Source organism: Mustela putorius, unplaced genomic scaffold (assembly GCF_011764305.1).
Source record: "Mustela putorius furo isolate JIRA1106 unplaced genomic scaffold, ASM1176430v1.1 tig00003983_pilon_pilon_pilon, whole genome shotgun sequence".
NCBI lineage: Eukaryota > Metazoa > Chordata > Mammalia > Carnivora > Mustelidae > Mustela > Mustela putorius.
This window is the reverse complement of record NW_025422123.1, coordinates 12,983,451-13,005,832: the sequence shown is the minus strand read 5'-3', so window position 1 is coordinate 13,005,832 and position 22,382 is coordinate 12,983,451. Positions and strand designations below refer to the sequence as shown.

General features: G+C 38.6%; 1 protein-coding gene across 5 annotated transcripts in view; it reads left to right on the top strand.

Moving 5' to 3' along the window:
• Positions 1-22,382, top strand: part of LOC101676932 (24-hydroxycholesterol 7-alpha-hydroxylase) — a 90,960-nt gene that overhangs the window by 57,926 nt on the left and 10,652 nt on the right. For all 5 annotated transcript variants that reach the window (XM_045071028.1, XM_013061695.2, XM_004739764.3 and 2 more), the window contains 3 exons: positions 3,293-3,426; positions 12,719-12,814; positions 13,674-13,762. In XM_045071028.1, coding sequence (XP_044926963.1) covers positions 3,293-3,426; positions 12,719-12,814; positions 13,674-13,762 — 319 coding nt within the window. The remainder of the gene's footprint in view (positions 1-3,292; positions 3,427-12,718; positions 12,815-13,673; positions 13,763-22,382) is intronic.

Genomic DNA, 22,382 nt, shown 5'->3' with positions numbered 1-22,382 from the left:
GTTAACATTTTGCTCTGCACTAAATAAATGCCAAATAAATGTTTGTTCATTTGATTGAATAGTGGTATCTCTGGCCTATGCAACAACTCAGTTCCTTTTTTCAAATGAAGAATTTCTCATCCCAAGCATAGATTTTCTAAGTTATTTTTTCTGAATTAGCTTAAAATGTACAGGGATACTTCAAGAAAAGTAGGAAGAAGTAAAATTTTGGTGCCATTAGCTTTCCATGGCATATCAAGATAGTTTTCTGATGGTAATAATTCCTTTGGCTTGCAGTAACTGTTTGTTAGGGAATTTGGCCACAGGCACGCCCAGGCATATGGTATGTGCTGCTAATGCTCAAACAAATGAAAACCAGGGTTGGTTGGTTGGTTTTTGTTATTTTTGTTTTTGTTTTTGAAGAATTGTCTTAGAGAGGACCCATAGCCATTACATTATACAGCTAATGATCTTTTGTGTCCTCATTAAAGAGCTATTGATGATGCTTATATAGTAATGGGAGTTTTAAAAAGTTTGGGAATGTTGGCATAAATAGCGGTCTCTACTATGGGATTTCTCAAAACCTATAATACGCTAATGTGTTCAGTGAGTCACCCGTAGAATGTTAACATTTCCTGGTATTTGGTGGGCCATAAAACCTTTTTCCTGCTGTAAACATTTAACATCTTGCACATGTTCTTGCATAGAACACAATTTGGAAAAACTTATATTTAGGTTGTGAAGATGCAGAAAGCATGCCTATTATTTTCCAATCCTTGTTATGGGAAAGCAAAAGCAACAGTTTTGTGAGACACTGTCTGTGAAGGTTAAACAAGAAGTCCGAGAGGTCATTTGTCTCTTTTTAGTATTAGGTCACTTAGGTCTGAGCAAATGAGCAGAAGGAAGTTCAAATTCTGTTCAAATAAAGAACAGTGCTGTGGGGGTGCCTGGGTGGTGCAGTTGGTTGAGTGTCCAGCTCTTCATTTCAGCTCAGGTCATGATCTCAGGGTTGTGAGATCAAGCCCCGTATCAGGCTCTGCACTCAGTAAAGAGTCTGCTTGGGACAACCTCTCCCTTTTCCTTTGCCCCTTCTTGCCACTCTCTGTCTGTCTGTCTGTCTCTGTCTCTCTCAAATAAATAAGTAAATCTTAGAGGGGGAAAAAAAAGGGCAATGCTGTGTATCACTGTTTCATTGTGAAGTTTTCGTCCTTTCTTGGCCCAAGACAGGAAGTCCTGAAATTTCCTAGTCTTCATATTTTCCAGAATGGCATTGAAGATGGCCTGTAATGGCCTCAGTGGACCTGTCACTGTTCCATCACATTTACCTCACCTTCTAGGCCCTCTACAGGCATTGCCATTTTCTGAACATATCCAAGCTTTCCACAGTCTTCCTTTTACTCTTCCTCTTTTCTTTGCCTACAATATCCACTCATTCATCTCCCCATGTTGATGTTGGACCATTTGTTAACTCGATATTTATTTGCTAAGGTCTACTCTCTGCAAAGAACTAATAGTTGTAGCTTTAGAGGAAGACACTCAGAGAGTTTTTTGCTTTTCCTTTAGTTGGACGTGAACCTCCCTGCTTTTATATTTTAACAAAATATTGGAATATTTTACACATCACAGAACAGTTTTCTTGCTTGCATGGTATACCAGCTAACTGTGGGCTTGTCTCTTACCTCCCAGTAGACTAAGTGTATTGCAAGAATGCCTTAAGTGTTGTAACCCTAGTAAAGCTTAACTCAACTCCTGGTCCTGATTCAGTGCTCAAGAATCTGTCAAGTTGAATGGAATATATAGATGTCCCTATGGATACTAATAGAACTATAGCTCAAAAAGCCAACTGAAAACATTTGCTTCTGATTACTTAGGAGTTCTGTATGTACTGACAGATGAGATCTCCCAGGCAGCACCCACCTCAACCTTTCCTGCAGGCTGGGCTTGCTTTAGAACTAGCCTTATCCAGAGTCTAAGAGAGACAGGGCTGGAGATCTTACATTCCACTCTTACCCATTCTTTCCCAATACAGCTGGGAAGCAAATGTGAAAGTTGACTTAACTAAACTGACAATGTTGTTGAATTTTGTAAAGCAAATGCTATCAAAAGTAAATTGGAAGCTGAGTTGTTTTAAATAATTTTCAAAATGTAAACATTTCATTTGAAATACCATTAACTGAAATATCTAATCGGGCTGAAAGACCCTAACCATATTTTGGGTTATAAAAAGATTCACCCCAAGGGGCACCTGGGTGGCTCAGACATTAAGCATCTGTCTTCGGCTCAGGCCATGATCCCAGGATCCTGGGATCGAGCCCCGCATTGGGCTCTCTGCACAGCGCAAAGCCTGCTTCTCCCTCTCCCACTCCCCTGCTTGTGTTCCTTCTCTCGCTTTGTCTCTCTCTGTCAAATAAATAAGTAAAATCTTCAAAAAGAAAAGAAAAGATTCACCCCAATCCTTTTATAGGTTCAATCTTCAATCTAAACATAAGCTGAGGTATGTATATTACATTAGAGTGTTTGATGCCCTATGTTTAGAGGGAGAGCTCATTCCAGATGTAATGCATGTGCCTCATTGTCCCTTTCCTCATGTTCTTTTTGGGCCTTCTGAAATGTCTGGTTGAAAAATCTAGGACAGGCGTGCCTGGGTGGCTCAGTGGGTTAATCCTCTGCCTTCAGCTCAGGTCATGATCTCAGAGTCCTGGGATTGAGCCCCACATCAGGCTCTCTGCTCAGCAGGGGGCCTATCTCTGCCTGTGTCTCTGCCTACTTGTGATCTCTGTCTGTCAAATAAAGAAATAAAATCTTTAAAAAAAAAAAGAGTTGCTTAAAAATCAAGGACAAAACTAAAAATGAATCCTCAGGGAAGAGGTAGAAATAGTAAGGGAGATGGCTTCTCAGATTTTTTACTTTATGCTTCTGATGCCAATCTTTTATTGCTATTTCCTTAAGTAGAAGAAGAATTTGGACAAGAAAGAATGAAAGGAGTGAAAACTGAGCACCTCTCTGATGGACCTTATCTTAATCATTGATGTTGATAGCCATAGGAAGGTGAAGACCAAAGTTGGATCCCAGTCCATCACCTTGAAGTAATCAGTGGGTTAATTGGGGGGTGGGGCATACATTTGATCTTGGTAAGAGGAAAACAATAAAAAGAGGCACTCAGTTACTAAACTTGGTATGCAAAAAGTAATGGCAATGCTAACAGTTGTGGTTGGAGGCAGGTTCTAACCTATGTCGATGAGCTTCCAAGAAATCACTTTCTGTTTTCTTTAAGTCCACCTTTTAAAAATTTTTTTTGAAATTCTCTTTGCAGGTAAAGATAAGATAAAAGTATCTGAGGATGACTTGAAGAAACTCCCACTAATCAAGTGGTGTATTTTAGAAGCCATTCGTTTAAGAGCCCCTGGTGTCATTACCAGAAAAGTGCTGAAGCCAGTTAAAATTTTGGTGAGCTTTGCTTTGGTTTTAAGAACAAGCACTGGGTATTATATAAGACTGATGAATCACTGAACTCTACCTCTGAAGCCAATAATACATTATATGTTAATTAATTGAATTTAAATTTTAAAAATAAATCAAAAGAGAAAAAAGTAATCAACTTTCTAAGGAAAAAAAAATACATACAATGCCCATATATTATTAGATAACTCATTAGGTTCCATGAAGCACTAATGATGTTAGAATAGGTTACTAGTAAGAGTTGTGCAGCAGCATCTATTAATATGGCTATTTATCTGTAGACAATAATTTTAGCTAAAATATATCCCTTTAATAATCATTCTAGTTATGTAATTTCGTATCAGAATTAGTATAATCCTATAGAAATCAAACAGGTAGACTAGATAGTCTGCTGAACCAACTAATAAGTAATCCTGAGCAACAGGAGGTTGAGGAATTAAGGGTATGAAGAAAGTTCTTTTGGATATCTGGAAGGTAGTTTCATGCCCCAGATAACAGCTATGGAAACAGAGAGCAGGAATGCTGTGGATAATAGCAACTGATATTAGCAGTCAGTGCTGAGTGAAGGAGAGAGATTCTTTCTCTGAGCAAAGTGGAGAAAATTCTCAAGTGCTCCATGAAAGATATGTGCATGTGGCTGACCTTCAATTTAATATTTGGCAAATCAGCCAGAACAAAATATTTTTTTCAGATTGGCTTGATATAGGGCCTGCATTATTCAGATAGATGACATTTACTCATCCCTCAACTCTTACTAGCTTTTTTACATACAGTTTGAGAGTGCTTGGATTCAAATCAAGAAAATTTTTTAGTAATAGAACACAAAAGAAACAAAAGCCAATTTTTATAAAAACTACAACTTACTACATCTAAAGGAGACATTACTTATTTAACAGATCTTACATAAATCACAGCAGTTAGTTTTAGTGGGATTTTAATAATTTTTGTTTTTAAATAATCTATTAAATAAAATATGAGTATAAAACGGGGCGCCTGGGTGGTGCAGTCAGTTAAGCATCTGACTCTTGATTTCAACTCCATTCAGGATCTCAGGGTCTTGGGATCAAGCTGCACATTGGGCTTCTCACTCAGAGGGGAGTGTGCTGGAGATTCTTTCTCTCCTTCTCTTTCTGTCCCTCCCCAAACCTTGCCCTAGCTTACACTCTCTCATAAATAAATGTCTTTTTAAAAAAATATGGGTATAAAAGGATATGCTTTGAGAAGATATAGTCCAACAACTGGGTGCAATTTAGTCAAGGAATGTGTTTATTACTCTGAATAATACTATAATTTTTATTAAACTTTTATTGAGCTTTATTTAATATCCTAGCTAACATATAATTAGCTGAATTACAGACATTATTTATCTGCTAGTACATGTCTTGTTATTTTAAGTATACAGATCCTATACATGCTTTATTATATTTATACCAAAGTATTTCAGTTATTTTGGAGCTTTTTGTAAATGGTACTTTAAAAGTTTTTTTTTTTTTTTTTTAAAGATTTTATTTATTTATATGACAGACAGAAATCACAAGTAGGCAGAGAAGCAGGCAGAGAGAGAGGAAGGAAGCAGGCTCCCTGATGAGCAGAGAGCCGGATGTGGGGCTTGATCCCAGGACCCTGGGATCATGACCTGAGCTGAAGGCAGAGGCTTTAACCCACTGAGCCACCCAGGCGCCCCACTTTAAAAGTTTTTGATTCTCAATTGTACATTACCTGTTTTTAGAAATGCACCTGATTTTTAAGTGTACACCTTGTATCTGCAACTTTGCAAAACTCAATGTACTTATTAATCCTACAACTGTTGTTATAGATTCTTTGAGAGTTTCTATGTAAAGAATATTTTTCTTCTTTTATTTCTTTTTCTTGCCTTATTACACTGGCTCTAAAGTCCAAAGCAAGGATATCTGTTGTCACTACTATCATTTAACATATGTTGAATGATAGTAGTTTGAACATATGTTGAATGATAGAAGTTTGAATGATAGTAGTGACAACAGATATCCTTGCTTGTTCCTGATCTGAGAGGTAAGTCTTTCACTATTAGGCTAGATGTTAGCTATAGGTTTTTGGTAGATTCTTCATTTTTTTTTTAAGATTTTATTTATTTATTTGACAGAGATCACAAGTATTTATTTATTTGACAGAGATCACAAGTAGGCAGAGAGGCAGGCAGAGAGAGAGAGAGGAGGAAGCAGGCTCCCTGCTGAGCAGAGAGCTGGATTCGGGGCTCGATCCCAGGGCCCTGGGATCATGACCTGAACTGAAGGCAGAGGCTTTAACCCACTGAGCCACCCAGGCGCCCCGGTAGATACTTCTTATCAAGTTGAGGAAATATCCCTCTATTTCTAATTTGCTGAGAATTTTAATTATGAATGGGTATTGGATTCTGTCTAGCACTTTATCTGCATCAGTAGATATAATCATACGCTTTTTCTTTTTAGCATGTTGTGATGGATTACATTTATTGATTTTTTAATATTGAGTCAGCCTTTTATCCCTGGAATAAATCTCATTTGATCATGATGTATAGTCCTTTTTATACATTGTTAAATTTGTTTTTACTAATATTTTGTTAAAGATATTTTTGCATCTCCGTTCATGAGAGATAGTGGCCTATAGTTTTCTTGTCCTTTCTTTTTTTTTCTTTTCTTTCTTTTCTTTTCTTTCCTTTCTTTCTTTTGCACTGTTTTGTCTGGTTTCTATATCATGACAATCACTTAAAAAATACTGTGTGCTTGTCTTGCCCCCTTTCTCATGAACACTCAGATTCCTTTCTTTACTTCCTTTTTTCTCTTCTACCCTCCCTACTTTCTCTCTCTCCTTCCTTCCTTCATTCCATTCTTCTATCCTTCCATCCTTCCTTCTTTTGCTTTCTTTATTTTTCTTTGTGTGTAGTGTGTGTGTGTGTGTGTGTGTGTGTGTGTGTGTGTGTATGTGTGTGTGAGGGAGGGAGAGAGAGAGAGAGAGAAAGAGAGAGAGAGGAAGACTGGAAAAAGAAAAATCAGCAGTATGTTTTCCCTTTTTCTTTTTCTCTCATTTCCCCTTTTTGATCTCAGGTTATGAATTTGTTGTGGCCATTAACATTTCTTATTTTCTTAAAGGTAATTTTACTCATTCGAGAACTTTACCAAAAGAAACACCCAGACTCAAACCCAGGCACACACATATACACTTGTGCCCGTACAACCCCAGTGATCATTTATTTATCTGACATGCTCCTTGTTTGACATCAATACAGAAATCTATGTTTCATCATAGTATAAATCTTTGATTTAAACATTTTTTAAACATTATTATACTTTTCATCCATCCAGAGTCTTAATATTTATTTCAATGGCTTTATAATAGGCCACTGAATTGATAGCTTAAATATTTAATTATTGCCTAACTCTTGAGAGTTTAGATTGTTTTCCTTTGTGGTTATTTTAATGTGGTATTTATTTGCATCTTTGTGCATAGTAAATTTTTTTAATGATTATTCTTGAAATGTGTTTTAGTAGTGGAGGCAATAAGCCATTCACTGCATATAATTCTCTTATACAACTGAACTGTTTCATAATTCCAACAGTATGAATTCCCAATAAAAATTTTTATTAAAAGTAGTTGATGTCTGAAGCAATTAGAAAAGTTATAAAGCAATCATAGTCTCTTACCTCCACTTCCTCACACTCACAGTTTCTTCCTAGAGGACATGAGACCCAGATGGATCCAGGCTCACTCTAGGTCCTTGTGATGGCTCTCTTAGTGAATGGGCAATCGAGAGACATGTATTCAGGATGCCATCTTCCAAGAATACTCCAGAACTTCCTTTCCTTATTTTTCAAAATACCTTTTAATATTTGTAAAAGGTGCAGCAGGGTCTTCTGTACTTACTATTTCTTTTATAAATAAAATAAACACAAACTTTCCTCCGAGGAAGCGTACACTAATCCCTGTGAATTTCTCCCCTCAGAGTTGAGGCTTCAACTTTGAAAATGACAACCTGCACAGCTTTTTAAAAAATTATTACATAAATAAATTATAGTAATTATTTTTTTTTATATGTACACACATTTATTATTATTATTATTATTTTAAGATTTTATTTATTTATTTATTTTTTTTTTTTAATTTTTTTATTTTTATAAACATATATTTTTAAGAAGGAAACCATTTATTAAAAAAAAAGTAGTGGGGTTATGGACATTGGGGAGGGTATGTGCTTTGGTGAGTGCTGTGAAGTATGTAAACCTGGTGATTCACAGACCTATACCCCTGGGTATAAAAATATATTATATGTTTATAAAAAATAAAAAAATTAAAAATTAAAAAAAAAAGTAAAAGAAGGATATAAAGGTTGCTTAAAATTTTACAAGTCTGATGACCACTAAGAACATTTGGCATTCTCATAATTTCAGATTTTTCCCCTGTAGTCTCTATGTTTTAAAAATTCAGTTGGTGCCATATTATGCTAATTTTCTCATAATCTGCTTTTATGTTAATAGTAGTTCACCAAAGTTTTCTATTTCAATAAAAGACATCTACACCACTTTGAATTATAGCATAATAATGTAATCATGGACATAGTATTGATTTTTAAATCGGTACCCTATTCCTAAATGTGTGTGGCTTCCAGTTGTTTATAAACAGTGCAAAGATAGGCATCTGTATAGTCAAATCCTGGTACACAATAATAATTAATTCCTTAGTATAAATTCATACAACATGGTCCTTTCAACCTTCATAAATTTTCTAAAACAGGTGGAATGTCTGTTGAACATATTAATAGGTTCCCAGAAATTAGGACTATAAAAACATTTCAAATGAGGTCATCTGTGTCAAGCATTGGCAGAGGTTCAAGTTTTCTCCCCCATTGGACAACAGGTCAGAGTTTCTTGCTGGGAATGCTGCAGGCGCTCTCTTCCTGCTCTTTCTTGATATTGTCTGAACATGGTCTCATTGTTTATTTTTGCTTCTGTACTTATTCTCTTCTATATTTTTGGAACAGATTAAGACAGATAATACTACCCACTTTCTTTGACTTATTCTATTCCTTCTTTTTCTTTATTGTATTATCTTTCCAAAACTTTTAAACTTCTACCAGTATTCTCTTTTCAAGGTGTTGTACTTTTCATACACAGTTAATCGGCAAGAATGCCCAGAAAAGAATAAACAAGGAAGTGTTGGAAAATATGAATGATTAAAGACTATTAATTATCTTCTCAAGGTATTAAAACATGTTATAAAACTACATCAATTAAAATGGTATGAAATAAAATATAATGGTATGATATTGGTGTCAGACTAGATGTTCAGTATCAGTATAACAGAATGGATAGATACCAGAGAAGGAAACCCTTTTGTACATAAGAACATAATATAGGATAAATGAATCATTATAAGTCAGTTAAGGGGGAAGAGATTAATATGTGTTTTGGGACGACTGGCTAAAAAGTGGCATTTTTTTTTTTTCTCAACATTGCTTTCTATGCTTAGAATTGAGAATCCCAAAGAGTTTTATCTATGCGAATTATATCTACTGAGATTAACTTTATTAGAAACTAAAGCTGAGAAATTATTATAAAGTTTATTTGGCAAATAAAAAAATAACAAGGAACTTACTACATGTTAAAATAATAACATGGTTCTATGAAACATAACTGTAGTTTCCAAAACATAAAAAATGTAGAAGAATAGCATCATTTTAAGCTTTTGCAAATCTGTCTAATGCCTTGCTAATAGAACACATCTGGGTTCCCATAAACGTGCCTGGAATCAATCTGTTGTAATATATCATTTCCGTTCATGGAAATGAAGAAAATCCAGCCTCACACAGACATGTCACTGGAAAAGGAATTGGTATTACAATAGCTTCTTCAGATATGGCTGTTCTCCCATGCCTCACTGAAACTCAATAGTGGGACTTTCTCTCTCTTTTTTAAAAAGGTTTAATTTGGGCGCCTGGGTGGCTCAGTGGGTTAAGCCACTGCCTTCGGCTCAGGTCATGATCTCAGGGTCCTGGGATCTAGTCCCGAATCGGGCTCGCTGCTCAGCGGGGAGCCTGCTTCCCTCTCTCTCTCTCTCTGCCTGCCTCTCCATCTACTTGTGATTTCTCTCTGTCAAATAAATAAATAAATAAAATCTTTTTGAAAAATAAATAAATAAATAAATAAATAAAAAGATTTAATATATTTGTTTGAGAAAGAGAGCTAGAGAGAAAGAGCATGAGCAGGGGGAGGGGCAGAGGGAGAGCGAGAATCAGACTCCCCACTGAGCCAGGAGCCCAACTCGGGGCTCCATTCCAGAGCCCTGGGATCATGACCGGAGCTGAAGGAAGACTCCTAACCAACTGAGCCACCCAGGCGCCCGCTCCCAACAGTGGGAGTGTCTTAAAAGTTTATTGCAATCTGAAATATTAATGAGTTTTATGTACTCAGTTACATGAAAACCCTTTGGTTTGTCCTATACTTTGAATGAGTCTTTTACCCAAGAATGACTTTTGATCTCGCAAAGCTTCTGAAAAGGTCTTGAGAACTCCTAGAAGTTTCTATACTGCCTTTGAGAACCACTATGTTAAAGAGAAAAGGGCGTAGGATTCATCAATGAAACCACAAAGATGAACAGATTTGAATGTATCATATTAAAATTGAACATGTATTTTTTAAAGGTATAATCCAAGTTGAATGTAAACCAAAAATTATGAACAAATGTTAATATAAGTACGACACAAGGGTAAATAGTTTTAATATTTAAAGAACTCGCAGATCAGTAAGTAAAGCATGAATCTCACATAGATTAATGAGGACAATACATAAACACAAGAGTTCATAGGAGAAAATAACTTCACATGGAAATATGCTCAACAGAAACATAAAAATGTTTGCAGTAACCAAAATTAGCTATTAAAAATGTCAGGCTAGCAGAGAAGAGGGCAAAGAAATTGACATTCATATATTATAGGTAGAAACATATTTAGGCACAAGATTTGAGGAACATTTGCGCAAAAGGAATTGCACATCTTTATTAAAAGATTTTACATGAAAAAGGCTTTGCGGAAGAAGATGCTTTGGATGGCATTATTTATTATAGGAAAAAAAAAACCCTAGGGCATGATTAAATTATTTATGGTTTAATATACCCAGTAAAAGATTAAACAGACATTGGAGATAAAACTTCACAATGTGTCTACAATGCAAAGGAAAAAATACTTCGGCTATAAAATTAGGTGAACCAAGTGTGATTCAAAAATTAACTATTCAGCATGATAAAAATACATTTAACAACAATAACAACAAAACGCTAAACTGTTAAGTAAAAATACTAGAGGGAAGTCTAGCCAGTAGATGATTGTTTTTTGTTGTTAGCACTCTGGTGGTTTTCTAGCTTTTTCTATTACTCTCAATTTTCTAAAATTTTGATGAGCATTTCTTATGCAAAAGTTTATACTCTAAATTTTTTTCAAGATTTTATTCATTTTGAAAGAGAGCACACATGAGCAGGGGGAGGGGCAGAAGGAGAGGGAGAGAGAGAATCTCAAGCCAATTCCACGCTGAGCATGGAGCTCAACTTGGGGCTCTATCTCAGGCTCTTTATGCCAGTCATCACCCTGGTAGTTGCTGCTGTGACAGGAACTTCTTTCTGGTCTCCTCCATATGGCTAGTGTTAATTCTGAGATCCCATTTGAAGGAATTTACTAGCCTGTGTTGTAGGCTGTGGCAGCCAGCAGTCTCGAAGTTATAATTATGGGTCACTAAAGGGGACTATTTGGTAAGGAAGGGAAGGGCCCACATTGACCTGCCTGCAGCTCTGTCCCAGGGCTGTGCCCAGCCCCACTCCAAACACACATCTGGGCCCTCAGCAGCCAGTCTGAGTCAGCCATGAGCTCTCTAACCTAAGTTCCAGCAGTGGAAAAAGAAACAGGCTTGGGATCTCACAAGTCTTCGTTTACTTTAAAAATGGAAGGACGGCACCAGCATAATCCTTGCTCTCTTCCCAGTTTGAGAGCTCTCTCCACTGCTCCTGGGACTGCAATTGCCAAGCCTCAAGCAATATTCAGCCCCCACAGGAGCCAACAGAGCTTCTTTTTCGTTAAAAAATGATTACCCCTGAGTGCCTGTGTTGTTTAAGTGTCCAGCTCTTGGTTTTGCCTCAGGTCATGATCTCGGGGTTGTAAGATGGAGCCCCATGTCAGGTTCTATGGTGGGCATGGAGCCTGCTTAATTAAGATTCCCTTTCCTTCTGCCCCTTCCCCACCTCTAATAACAAAAAGAAAATGATGACCCTTTCCCATACACCACTTCCTGCTACCATAAAAAGACATATTTTTATTTGTAAGGTGCTCATATTCTAGTTTCATAAGGTAAGTGTTTTGCAGATATCTTGAGGACATTTCAAAATCCTGCAAGGTTAAATAGATACATGGCTTCCAATAATTGGCTGTGGGAGTTACTAATAAAATGTTTCTGTTTCAGTAAAGTTGATAGCCATCTAGTGGTTACACCCCATGGGAGAGCTCTTTGCCCTATGGTTCCTGAACATGATGATGTAAGGGTGATTTATATATCATGAAAACCTCCAATAACATAAATGGGGAAAGACAATGCAGACTCTCCTGCTTGAGGAAACACACTGCTTAGCCTGAGTCCCATAGCCACAGTGATTCCAAACACAAAATCAACCAAAGAAATGTACAACACTTGCTTTGCCCTATGTCTTCCTAACCAGTTGTCTTCATATTCTTTCTTCCCTAACAGTTGCTTCAGGAGTGAGGAAAAAAAAAAAAAAAAGAGGGAGAAATTGAAAAAATCCACTCCCTCTTCCCAGACCCTATCATGAGTGTCGCAGGGACAGAACACCCATTGCCCTATCCTCAGTGCTACTGTGGCCAGTGTCCTGTCTCAGATTTTCCTGTTCCAGAACCACAACCTGGAAGTCCACTGTGGCTCCCATCACCAAAAGCACTTCTGTAAACCCCAATTTCGAACATCAAAAGCTGCACCACAGCAGGCATATACTAGTTTCTAAAATTTTCTCATTTATCTCATTTATCTAATATTTTTCCCTTGTGTAACCAAATTTATAGACACATGTAACTAATCATCAGAATTAGAACACAGCCATTGCCTAAATTGGAAAATAGAAATTATCTTTCCAGGAAAGAATTAGATTTTCTTACCATTGATTATAAAATGTATGTGTCTTCTCTACAATATAGTTGGAGCATTATTTTTAATGACCCAAACTCTCTTGAAAGCAGATTTCAAAAAATAACTCAAAACTGATTTTTCTATCATAGAATTACACTGTTCCTTCTGGTGACTTGTTGATGTTGTCTCCATTTTGGCTGCATAGAAATCCGAAATATTTTCCTGAACCTGAATTGTTCAAACCTGTAAGTTATCGCTTTCAATATACTTTGTCCTTTTATTTTAATTTCTTTTATGCCAGGAGTATGAATTCATAGATTAACTATCACTCTATCATTAAACAGCCCTATTCTCTGGTAACTAACAACCAAGTTGACTATAAAGGAAGAATTAGACTTATAATATGGATGGTATAACATAAATGAGATAGAAAAGTTTTTGGAATAAAATTCACTAATTTTAAATAAATGATCTGAAAGCCGCAACGTACATTAAAGTAAATATGTCTAGTTCTGATAGAAGACTTCTATTCATCAGGCTGTTGCTCCTGTTATTGATTTCCAAGGAGTATAACAAAAGAAAAACAAGGCAGATTAAAACTGCTTTACTGTTGCTTAAGATTGGGGAGTTACAGGGCTGAGCAGAATCTTAAGAGTTCATTTAATCCATTCTCTGCCTTTAGGTAAAAGTTTTTTAAAAATGGCACCCAGATGTATTCATTTCACATTCCAAGTTCCCTCCACTAAGCAGGGCTGCCAGTAACTCACTGAATTTATTACTGAGGGCAATTCTGTGATGGGGACTGAGACCTTATTATAAATAGTCTTCCTTTTCTGAGGTCAATTCCTCTGAGGTGGCTGATTTACCTTATCATTTACATTTACCACTTAACAGAATTCTTTTTAAATCTTTTTATTTATTGGTTCACATTCTAAAAACACAATTGTGTCTGATATTAATAACAGGTTGGAAAAAAATTACCAACAGCCCTGCAACTTTATATGCGAGGATTAGCTGTACAAAGTCATTTTTAGCCTAGAGAAATAAAGTTAAGCTTATTTATATAAGGCTGATTTGGAAAAAAAAAATGCTTTCTTCCCACAGGAACGTTGGAAAAAGGCAAATTTAGAGAAGCACGCTTTCTTGGACTGGTTTTTGGCATTTGGAAGCGGGAAGTACCAGTGTCCTGGAAGGTCAGTGAGACAGCTGAGCCACGTTTATCCAGAAAGTCTAAGAAAGATGATGGCTCTGAAGGGGAAAACATTGGCTTAATCCCCCTTTTCTTTATTATCAAACTACAGGGAGATCCAGGAGTCCACGTTTCATTTGGTTGGCCAGTTGTATTGTGCGATGTCTTTGTGGGAATGTCTACCATGGCTTCTGATGGGTTACCTCATGAGAACAAAATATTATGATTGCTGCTGTATGATGACACAGGGTCATTAAAAGTATTTTTATAGAAAAGATTAGAGTAGGGCATGCCTTAGTTTATATAATCATGCTTATATTACATGTGAGAGACATGGGGTGGTAAGATCTACCAGATTTGGAAAATAATTAGAAATGGGATTGATCAAAGGGAAGGATTTGTGGAGGGCTGTGGCTTGAAGGTAGGTGGCTGGAAGATGTGGAAATAGAGAAATCAGGAGCAAGAGAAAGTTTAGTGGACAAGGTATTACGTTTTCCTTTGAAAACTAGTCTGAGATGTGGCAAAATATGAATCCTATAACCAAATTCTATAGGTCAAATCTGAAGGTTGAATAAATGTAACAATAAATAAAACCTCCATAGTCTAGTTTTTCTATTGTTTCTGCTTTTAGAAGTCCTTAACTTTTCTGTTATTAATTTTAAGTAGCCAACCCATGAAACATTGTTCCTAAAGACAGACAAAGCAGAATTTTTCAGGAAAGCGAAGGACTCCATTTGGACACTGTTCTAGCAAAATGGATCTTTTCACTAGAAATTTAATCCCACAGATCTTTAGTATAATCCTCAGAAAATTGCACCCATTCTAAATTTGTCTACTAAGAGCCAATTTATTTTCTCATCCACCAAACACTTAGTGAGTCAGAGAAAATTGCCTTTAAAGTAGCTGACAATCAAAGTTCATCATGAAGGCATAGTCTTATGGCTTTGCAGCTGTCGCGCCTTGGAGTTCAGTCCACTGAGGCATTATGAGGACCCCTCTCATTAATGAACACAGAAGGTTTTGCTGAATTTAGTAAATAAGTATTCAGTGCTGCTATCAGCTGCCAACCAAAAATCAGAATGCAAGAATATTGTTCTTGCTCTGAATAATGGGAATTCCAGAAATATGTTTTGGAGGAAGAACCCCTTGTTAGGTACTTCCCCATTGCTGGGAAGCCCTTGGATACAGGAAGGAAGGGAACTCTTCCCAGTAATTCTATTGCTGAAGAAGTCCAGTAATTTTGCAGAAAAACAGGGAAAAGAGGCAAGAGCTAGCAGATTTCTTCAGCAATGGGAGCAAGCAGAATAAGTTGCCTTGCAGTGGACGTTCTCCTCTTAAACTGTGAATTTAGATGAAGGACTAGAATGGGATTTCCAGTGTTGAGTGGGCTTGTGAGAGTGGATGATCTCAGCACAAAGGAATGTGCTTGCTCTATTGCAAACCCGCCTCCCCACCCCACCAGCCAACAGCCTTAATTTCCCTTGCTTCCCATCCCTGCAAAAGGATGCCTGGTTGACTGTCTCACTGTGGTCATTGATATGGGTTACATTCCAGTGTAAAACAATAGCCCTGATCTTTGGCAAGATACCTCACTTACATAAGCTTGCTTGGATAGGAAGAGGGTGTAGTAAGCGCTTGAGAGATGGAAATGAAGTGTGGATTCCTCAGGAGTAGAAAGTGACCTCAACTTTTTTTGTGGGCCTTTGGGTCCTTCTTATATCCTTGGGCAGTACTAGTACAAGTCATGGTCTTGTCTTGAATTACTAATGAATTACTAATGAAAATCACCCAGCAATGGGAAAATTAGTTCAAACATAGGTCCAGCTGATAGTAGATCAGTAGTAGTAGTGTTCAACCTGACAGGTATCTCTGAAGCACCTGATATTAGTATGTTTATTCTTTCATTCAGTAAATATTTATTGAGAGTATGCTCTCTGGCAGGATAGGGTTCTAGGAGTTACCTTGGAAAACAAAATAAGGGATGAAGTGCCTTCCCTCAAGGAAGTTTTAGTCTTAAGTCACTTTAGGAACCACTGGGGAAATTCAAAGACACATAACATTCTTTTTTTTTTTTAATGTAGATTTTTTTTTTTAAGATTTTATTTATTTATTTGACAGACAGAGATCACAAGTAGGCAGAGAGGCAAGCAGAGAGAGGGGGGAAGCAGGCTCCCTTCTGAGCAGAGAGCCCGATGCAGGGCTCGATCCCAGGACCCTGGAACCATGACCTGAGTCAAAGGCAGAGGCTTTAACCCACTGAGCCACCCAGGTGCCCCGACACATAACATTCTTGAGTCACTTATAATGTAGCTGGGGAGATGAGACAGAGCAACATGAGAAACAAGCTCTTCTTTTTTTTTTTTTTCTTAAGATTTTATTTATTTATTTGACAGAGATCACAAGTAGGCAGAGAGGCAGGCAGAGAGAGAGGAGGAAGCAGGCTCCCTGCTGAACAGAGAGCCCGATGTGCCACTTGATCCCAGGACCCTGAGATCATAATCTGAGCTGAAGGTAGAGGCTTAACCCACTGAGCCACCCAGGCACCCCTAGAGAAACAAGCTCTTCTTAACACCATACACTGACTGGTGAGAAATGCCAGATGACATACATACATAATAACCACCTTTGGAGTTTTGAGGAAGATTAGAAAAGGCCTTAGGGACTAGATGGGAATCTTCGGTAAGCAGCCAGAGGAAAGCATACCTCCGGAGGCGAGGGACAGTGATTACAAAGTCTGAGGGGAGGAAGAAAAGCAAGCACTCACAGGAATGGAATGGAACTCAATGTATCCGTATGTTGGGGTTTGTGAAGCTCTGCATACTGTTGCTTCTACTTGTGCATTTGAACGATAATACAGTCTTAATAATTGTGCCTTATTCAGTAAAATAGCCTTGCAGTACTTTGAGAAGTACTTGTATACTTAGAAATTGCTGATTGCTTTTGAGGAGCGAGCACAGTCAGTCTCTATGGATTTCATGAGAAGTTGCAAATTCAGTTTACTGTAAGGAATTTGTTACATAAACAAACGCATCCCCTCGACTCTGGTTGTTAAGTAGACTTGAACAAACTGTATTTATGTATCTAATTGTTTCTTAACATTTTCACTGTGCTCTGCACATGTCCTGGAGGGCCTATAAAAAAGGGTTAGGGGTGAGGGTGGGAAGGGGTGGATGTGGTTAATTCCAAGACAGAGTCAGGCAGCCAGAACCCTTGATGAATTTTTAGCCCCGCTTCTCTCTCTTACGGCTTTACTGAGGAGCAGTGACTTACTGGAAAGAGCCCAGAAACCATGGGCAAAATCGCAATCATTCCTTTCCCAGCCATTTCTTTTTGACACTTCATTATGAGGCTAAGATTTAAGTGTGTCAAGAACAGAAGAAGCAATTCAAGACTCACTTTTTTTTTTTTTAATTTTTTATTTTTTATAAACATATATTTTTATCCCCAGGGGTACAGGTCTGTGAATCACCAGGTTTACACACTTCACAGCACTCACCAAAGCACACACCCTCCCCAATGTCCATAATCCCACCCCCTTCTCCCAAACCCCCCCCCCTCCCCCCCCCCAACCCTCAGTTTGCTTTGTGAGATTAAGAGTCACTTATGGTTGATACTTGGGTCCAAGTGCTTCTAAAATAAAACATGTTCATTTCTGAGCAGAACATGTCAGAGAAGACCCTCTTTTCCTTCTGTTTACAAACTAGATCTCCAGCTCCTCCGTGGAACACAGAATAGCAGGATGGGGTTTGTATCTGTGGAGAGGAAGAAAGGGCACTCTTGCCCCGGCCGGGGGTATGTGTGTGGGGGGATCTTCTACTGCTCTCCCCTCTTTTTTTTTTTTTTTTTGATGGGCTTTCTCCCCTCATCCAACTCAGTGACTGCTTTTGAATCAGTTTGAAGCCACCTGATCAGAAAGAGGGTTTAATTCCTAGGAAGTGAGGACGGAATTAAAACTTGACGGTGTTGCTGTACTGCCCATGGGCTATTGTCTCCGCATCATCTAATGCCTTCTCTTCCCTTCCTAATAGGCCTCTCTTTCATTTGGGCATCCATGGGATTTGGGGGTGCTGATTCCACCCCCAGCTCCATAGGAGTGGAGCCCCGTTCCCTTAGCCCATCTGTAAATCCCATCCCTGTCCCTGCCCTCCTTTCCCCCAGTGATTTGCTTCAGTGTTGGTGTATGTTTTAAGCAGTGTAATGAACTACCAAGCTTTCTGTTGAGACTTGTGGGTCAAACATAATCATTCCTTATGGGATGTGAATAAAGAAGCATTTGGCCCCCAAAACTGTTGGCAGCTATTTTGAGACGATAAAAGCAGGCAGTGTTAGGATGCAGTTGGTACCGTAGAACAGTGCAGCAGAGGCAAACTGCCTCCCTGGGAACATCGCTGAGCTGCTGGAGTGATCTCTGCCCAAGGCCAGCATCAGCTCTCAGTTTTCCAGGTACATAAAGCAGTGCATTCCCTTCAATATAGGAACCAGTCAGATGTGAGATCTCTGTCACTTGCAACCAAAAACATCCTAAGTCATATAATTTTCCTCAAAGCGAAAGTGTTCTTCCAAGGTTTATTGAATTCCACAAAATACTGTGTTAACACGCTTAGCCGTATCCATGAATTGCTTTTCTAAATAGCTTGCCCTTTGCAGAGGGGCTGAGTTTCCTCCACTGTGGGTGTATCACAAAACAAAAGTAAATGTCACATCTTAAATTTTTTTCTGGAATCTAGAATTTAAAATATACCGTGAGATCATTTTTATTTGGTGAGTACTTAACCTCGCTGAAGTCAGTACTGTTCCTTTGCTTGAATAGGAAACTAGAAACACTGTATCTAACCTCCAAGCTCATAGTTCATCTATTCTGGAGCTTCGCCTCTAGAAGGGGTAGTGGGAGGATCTCCAGTAGCAACTCTTGAGAAAGTGCCCTCCTACTTTGACGAAATAGAGAACAATGTGCCAAGTCCAGGAGAGAGGTGCTCCCATCCTTCCCTCTTTTACTTCTTACAAGCTTTCTCACCTCTTTCCCCTCCTGTATAGTTCCCATTCTCTTCTCTTTTCCGCAGGCTTTCTTCTTGTCCTTCTCTTCCACTAACCTTTATTCCTTTCTCCCCTCCCTACCTTATTCTGGGTTTCCCCCCTTATTCAGTGGCAGCATCTGCCTGTTCACTCTACAGATTACGTCCTCACCATCCTCCCCAATTAAAAGTGTTTCATGTATAGCTGAGACAGTCTTTATCATTGTGAATTTTGTACTGAAACTAAAAAAGTTTATAAACTACATATTTTAACATATTTCTTTTTCCCCTTTCTCCTTGTCAACTTCTTCTAGATCAGTGCCTCTTAAAGTGTGATTCCCCAGACCACCAATAGTTAACACTAACTGGAAACTTGCAAAAAATGCAAATTCTTTGGCCCTTCCCCAGACCTACCGAATCAGAAACTTTGGGAGCAGGTCACAGCAATGGGTGTTTTAACGAGCCTTCGAGCCTTCGAGGGGACTCTGAGCAGGTGAAAGTTTGATAACCCCTGGGCCAGAATACTTTGCGTCCTGCCACCAAACTGATTTCATTTTCATTTTCCTAAAAGATTTCAAAGACAGATGAGGTTGTGGGGAAAATACTTCCCCTTTAAGCGGAGTAGCCAGGCTTCCATGAAGGATGCCTGTGAAAGTATGTCTGTCTGCTGCCTTCTCTGAATTCCAGGGCGAGATCATTCTATTTTCATAAGCTGCAGCTGGTAGCAACTAGGAATATACTTCAGAGCCCCTGCTCCTGGCAACCGTGGCAGTTTTCCAGTCCATGCTAGCATTGCCCGCAATGACTTCGGGGGAGGGAAGGAGCAAGAGATTTTCTTTTCAAATGCGAGAGAGGGAATAATCTCAAAATCAAGATGTTAAACTAAAATCATTCATTTCCTGTAATCTTATCATCCCTTTAGTACCCCCTGCTTCTTTCAGATGGAGCCCTGCTGTGGACCCTCTACTTCTCCCTCTCTTTGGCCATCCATGACACCCCACCTCCTAAACCAGGTCTTCACGTACCACCATCAGGTGACATGAAGGCTTCCCAAGCCTTCTCCCATGCTCTGTTGTCTCTTCTTTCAATCCATCTTACTCACCACACACAGATTAATTGTCCTCAAATAATCAACTCAGACTGTCACTCTCATTAAGACTCTGGCACCACTGTCTACAGGCCAAGCTCATCAGCCTAGAACTCCAGACTCTCCATGATCTGATGCTGATTGTACCTTTCCGAACATGGGGCGGCGCTGCCCCAGAGGGTCAACCAGCTGCCCGCAATGACCGCGTCTGCCCCTTAGCTTGATCGTGCTCTCTGCTGTGTGTCGAATGCCCACACTCAATATGTCTACTTAGTTAAGGCCCATTTCCTTCCATCAGGGTCTAGCTCAGGTGCTCCAGATCATAGCACTCTCTCCAGACTCCAGACTTCCACAGCCCTTTTGTTTCTACCTTTACTCATAGCGTCACGCTTTCTGTCTCTCCATGTGCATTACGAGTGTGAGGTCTGTTTCGTCAAGACTCTGTGCTTTTGAGGCCTGTGGAGTAGTGCTCCCTGAACATTTATCTACAAACAGGGAAAACACACAAGTACGAAGTATTTAAGGAATTTTCAAAATATTCATATTTTAATGAGCTTTATTTGTAGATGTGTAATGTTGTCCTTGTAAGTGTAAAAAATAAATCTGTTGTAAATAATATGCCTCATTATTTTCACTGTTTTGACATAAGAGCATTAAGAAAACATTCCTAACATGAACATAGCTCATCTTGCTTGTGTAAAAATACAAATTTATGAAGCCCATTTTCTTTGACATAAAAAGTTCTTAATGTCACAGATATGTATATGTTAGTATCTGATATTTTAGGTACCCAACAAAATTCAATAACATAGTAAAGGCTGGAAAACACTTTTTTGCAAGTGTAGAAAAAAAAATGACTAGTGAATAATTGAGGTAATTTTGCTACAATATTCAAATATTTGGATTTAGAGAAAATGCCATTTTTAGTATATATTATTCATTATCTGTATTATTAATTCACCTTAGCTTTCCTTTAAATAGGTTATCAATCAAAATATCTAGAACTAATATGAAATATGTTAACTGTATGCTCTTTTAATGACTAATACTAACTTAATAACTAAACTAACCTAACACTCAAAGATAAAAGAAGAAAAAATATTAGACCTCTCTAATACACAGCATGCATTGGTCAAAACCTCCATTATCATTTTACCAAATGGGAAGTGGAATTTTATAATTTTAAAGAACATTGCAGGGACTCGAGTTAGTTAAGGAAATGCCTTATGGACTGTAGTGGGAAGCTCTTTTAATGAATTGATAAATATATTTTCTAATTATCTCTAATCAAAACCTATATAGTATTGCTAACATGTTTACGCTTAAATAGCTTGTGAACATCGGTCTTGTTTCCATTCTCCTTCTACGTCATAAAGGAACTCTATGTTGAGGCCCTTCTATAATGCTCAAAGAGACGGTGTTTCCACACACAGGTAAAATTTTTGAATAAGCACAATTTATTCACTAGGTCTGCAGCACATTCAGGATCAAAGACCCAACCTTATCACTCAAACCCTCCACGAACAGGGTCCTCCTGCTCTGCCAGCTTCATCTCTCATCACCTCACCTCCTGGAAGGCAGGGTGTGAAGCCCTCACTGACTCCTCGATGTTCCAGGGCCCCTTGTGAGACTGTGCCTTGGAACAGGTTGTCCCTCTGCCCTGAGAGCCTTCTTTCCTGGAGCAGCCACCACCCTGCCCTCCAGAGTGTTTATTGTCCTTAGGCTGCCACCGTGCCTCTGCTCTAAGGACTGGACAGAACGAGTGCCAACGGCCCTCTATGCCAGGGGGCCCAGCTCACAGCACTGCACTGTTCTTTAGCAGACTGGTGTCAGGGAAGGGCTAAAGCCAGAGTGGCAAGAAAACAGGATTTGTTTGGATCAAGTGGAACCTGTAAAACTGATGTGTAATTCACAAATGCAGAATTAGCCAGTATTTCTTCAGGGCTGCCAGGTAAGCATTGACTATTGGGAAGTTCCTGCTTATTCTCCTGACCCAAAACGTCAGCTCAGTTATCTGAGGAAGGGATCTCATCCGATTTACTTCCAAGAAGGGAGTTAGCTAAGTACTGAGAATTGGTCATTTTAGTCACTGGGAACTTTGATGTCAAATTTCATATGTTGGTGCACGCGACATTTTCCATTTGCTATAAGGGCTTCATGGGACTTTAGGAGATACCACTCTCTTTTTGTTATTCTACTACTTTGGCTACTCCTTCCCAGTGTGCTTTGTTCATCTTTCTCACCTTCCTGACCTCCATATTTTGGAGTGTCCCAGAATTCTCTTGTCAGAGTTCTAGGTTTTTTTTTTTCTTTTCTTTTTTCTATTTAACTTCCTCCCTAAGTGAGCTCTCTGGTCCCACGGCTGTAAATAATCCTCTGCAGAATGATGACCCTGTATTTATATCTCGTATGTCTCCAGTCCTGATTGAATCCCTCCTAAACATCAGGCCCGTTTACCCAGCCTCCCCCTCAGCGTCTGCACTGCATGTCTGGACAGCAAGCTATGCTTAACAGGTCCAAAACTG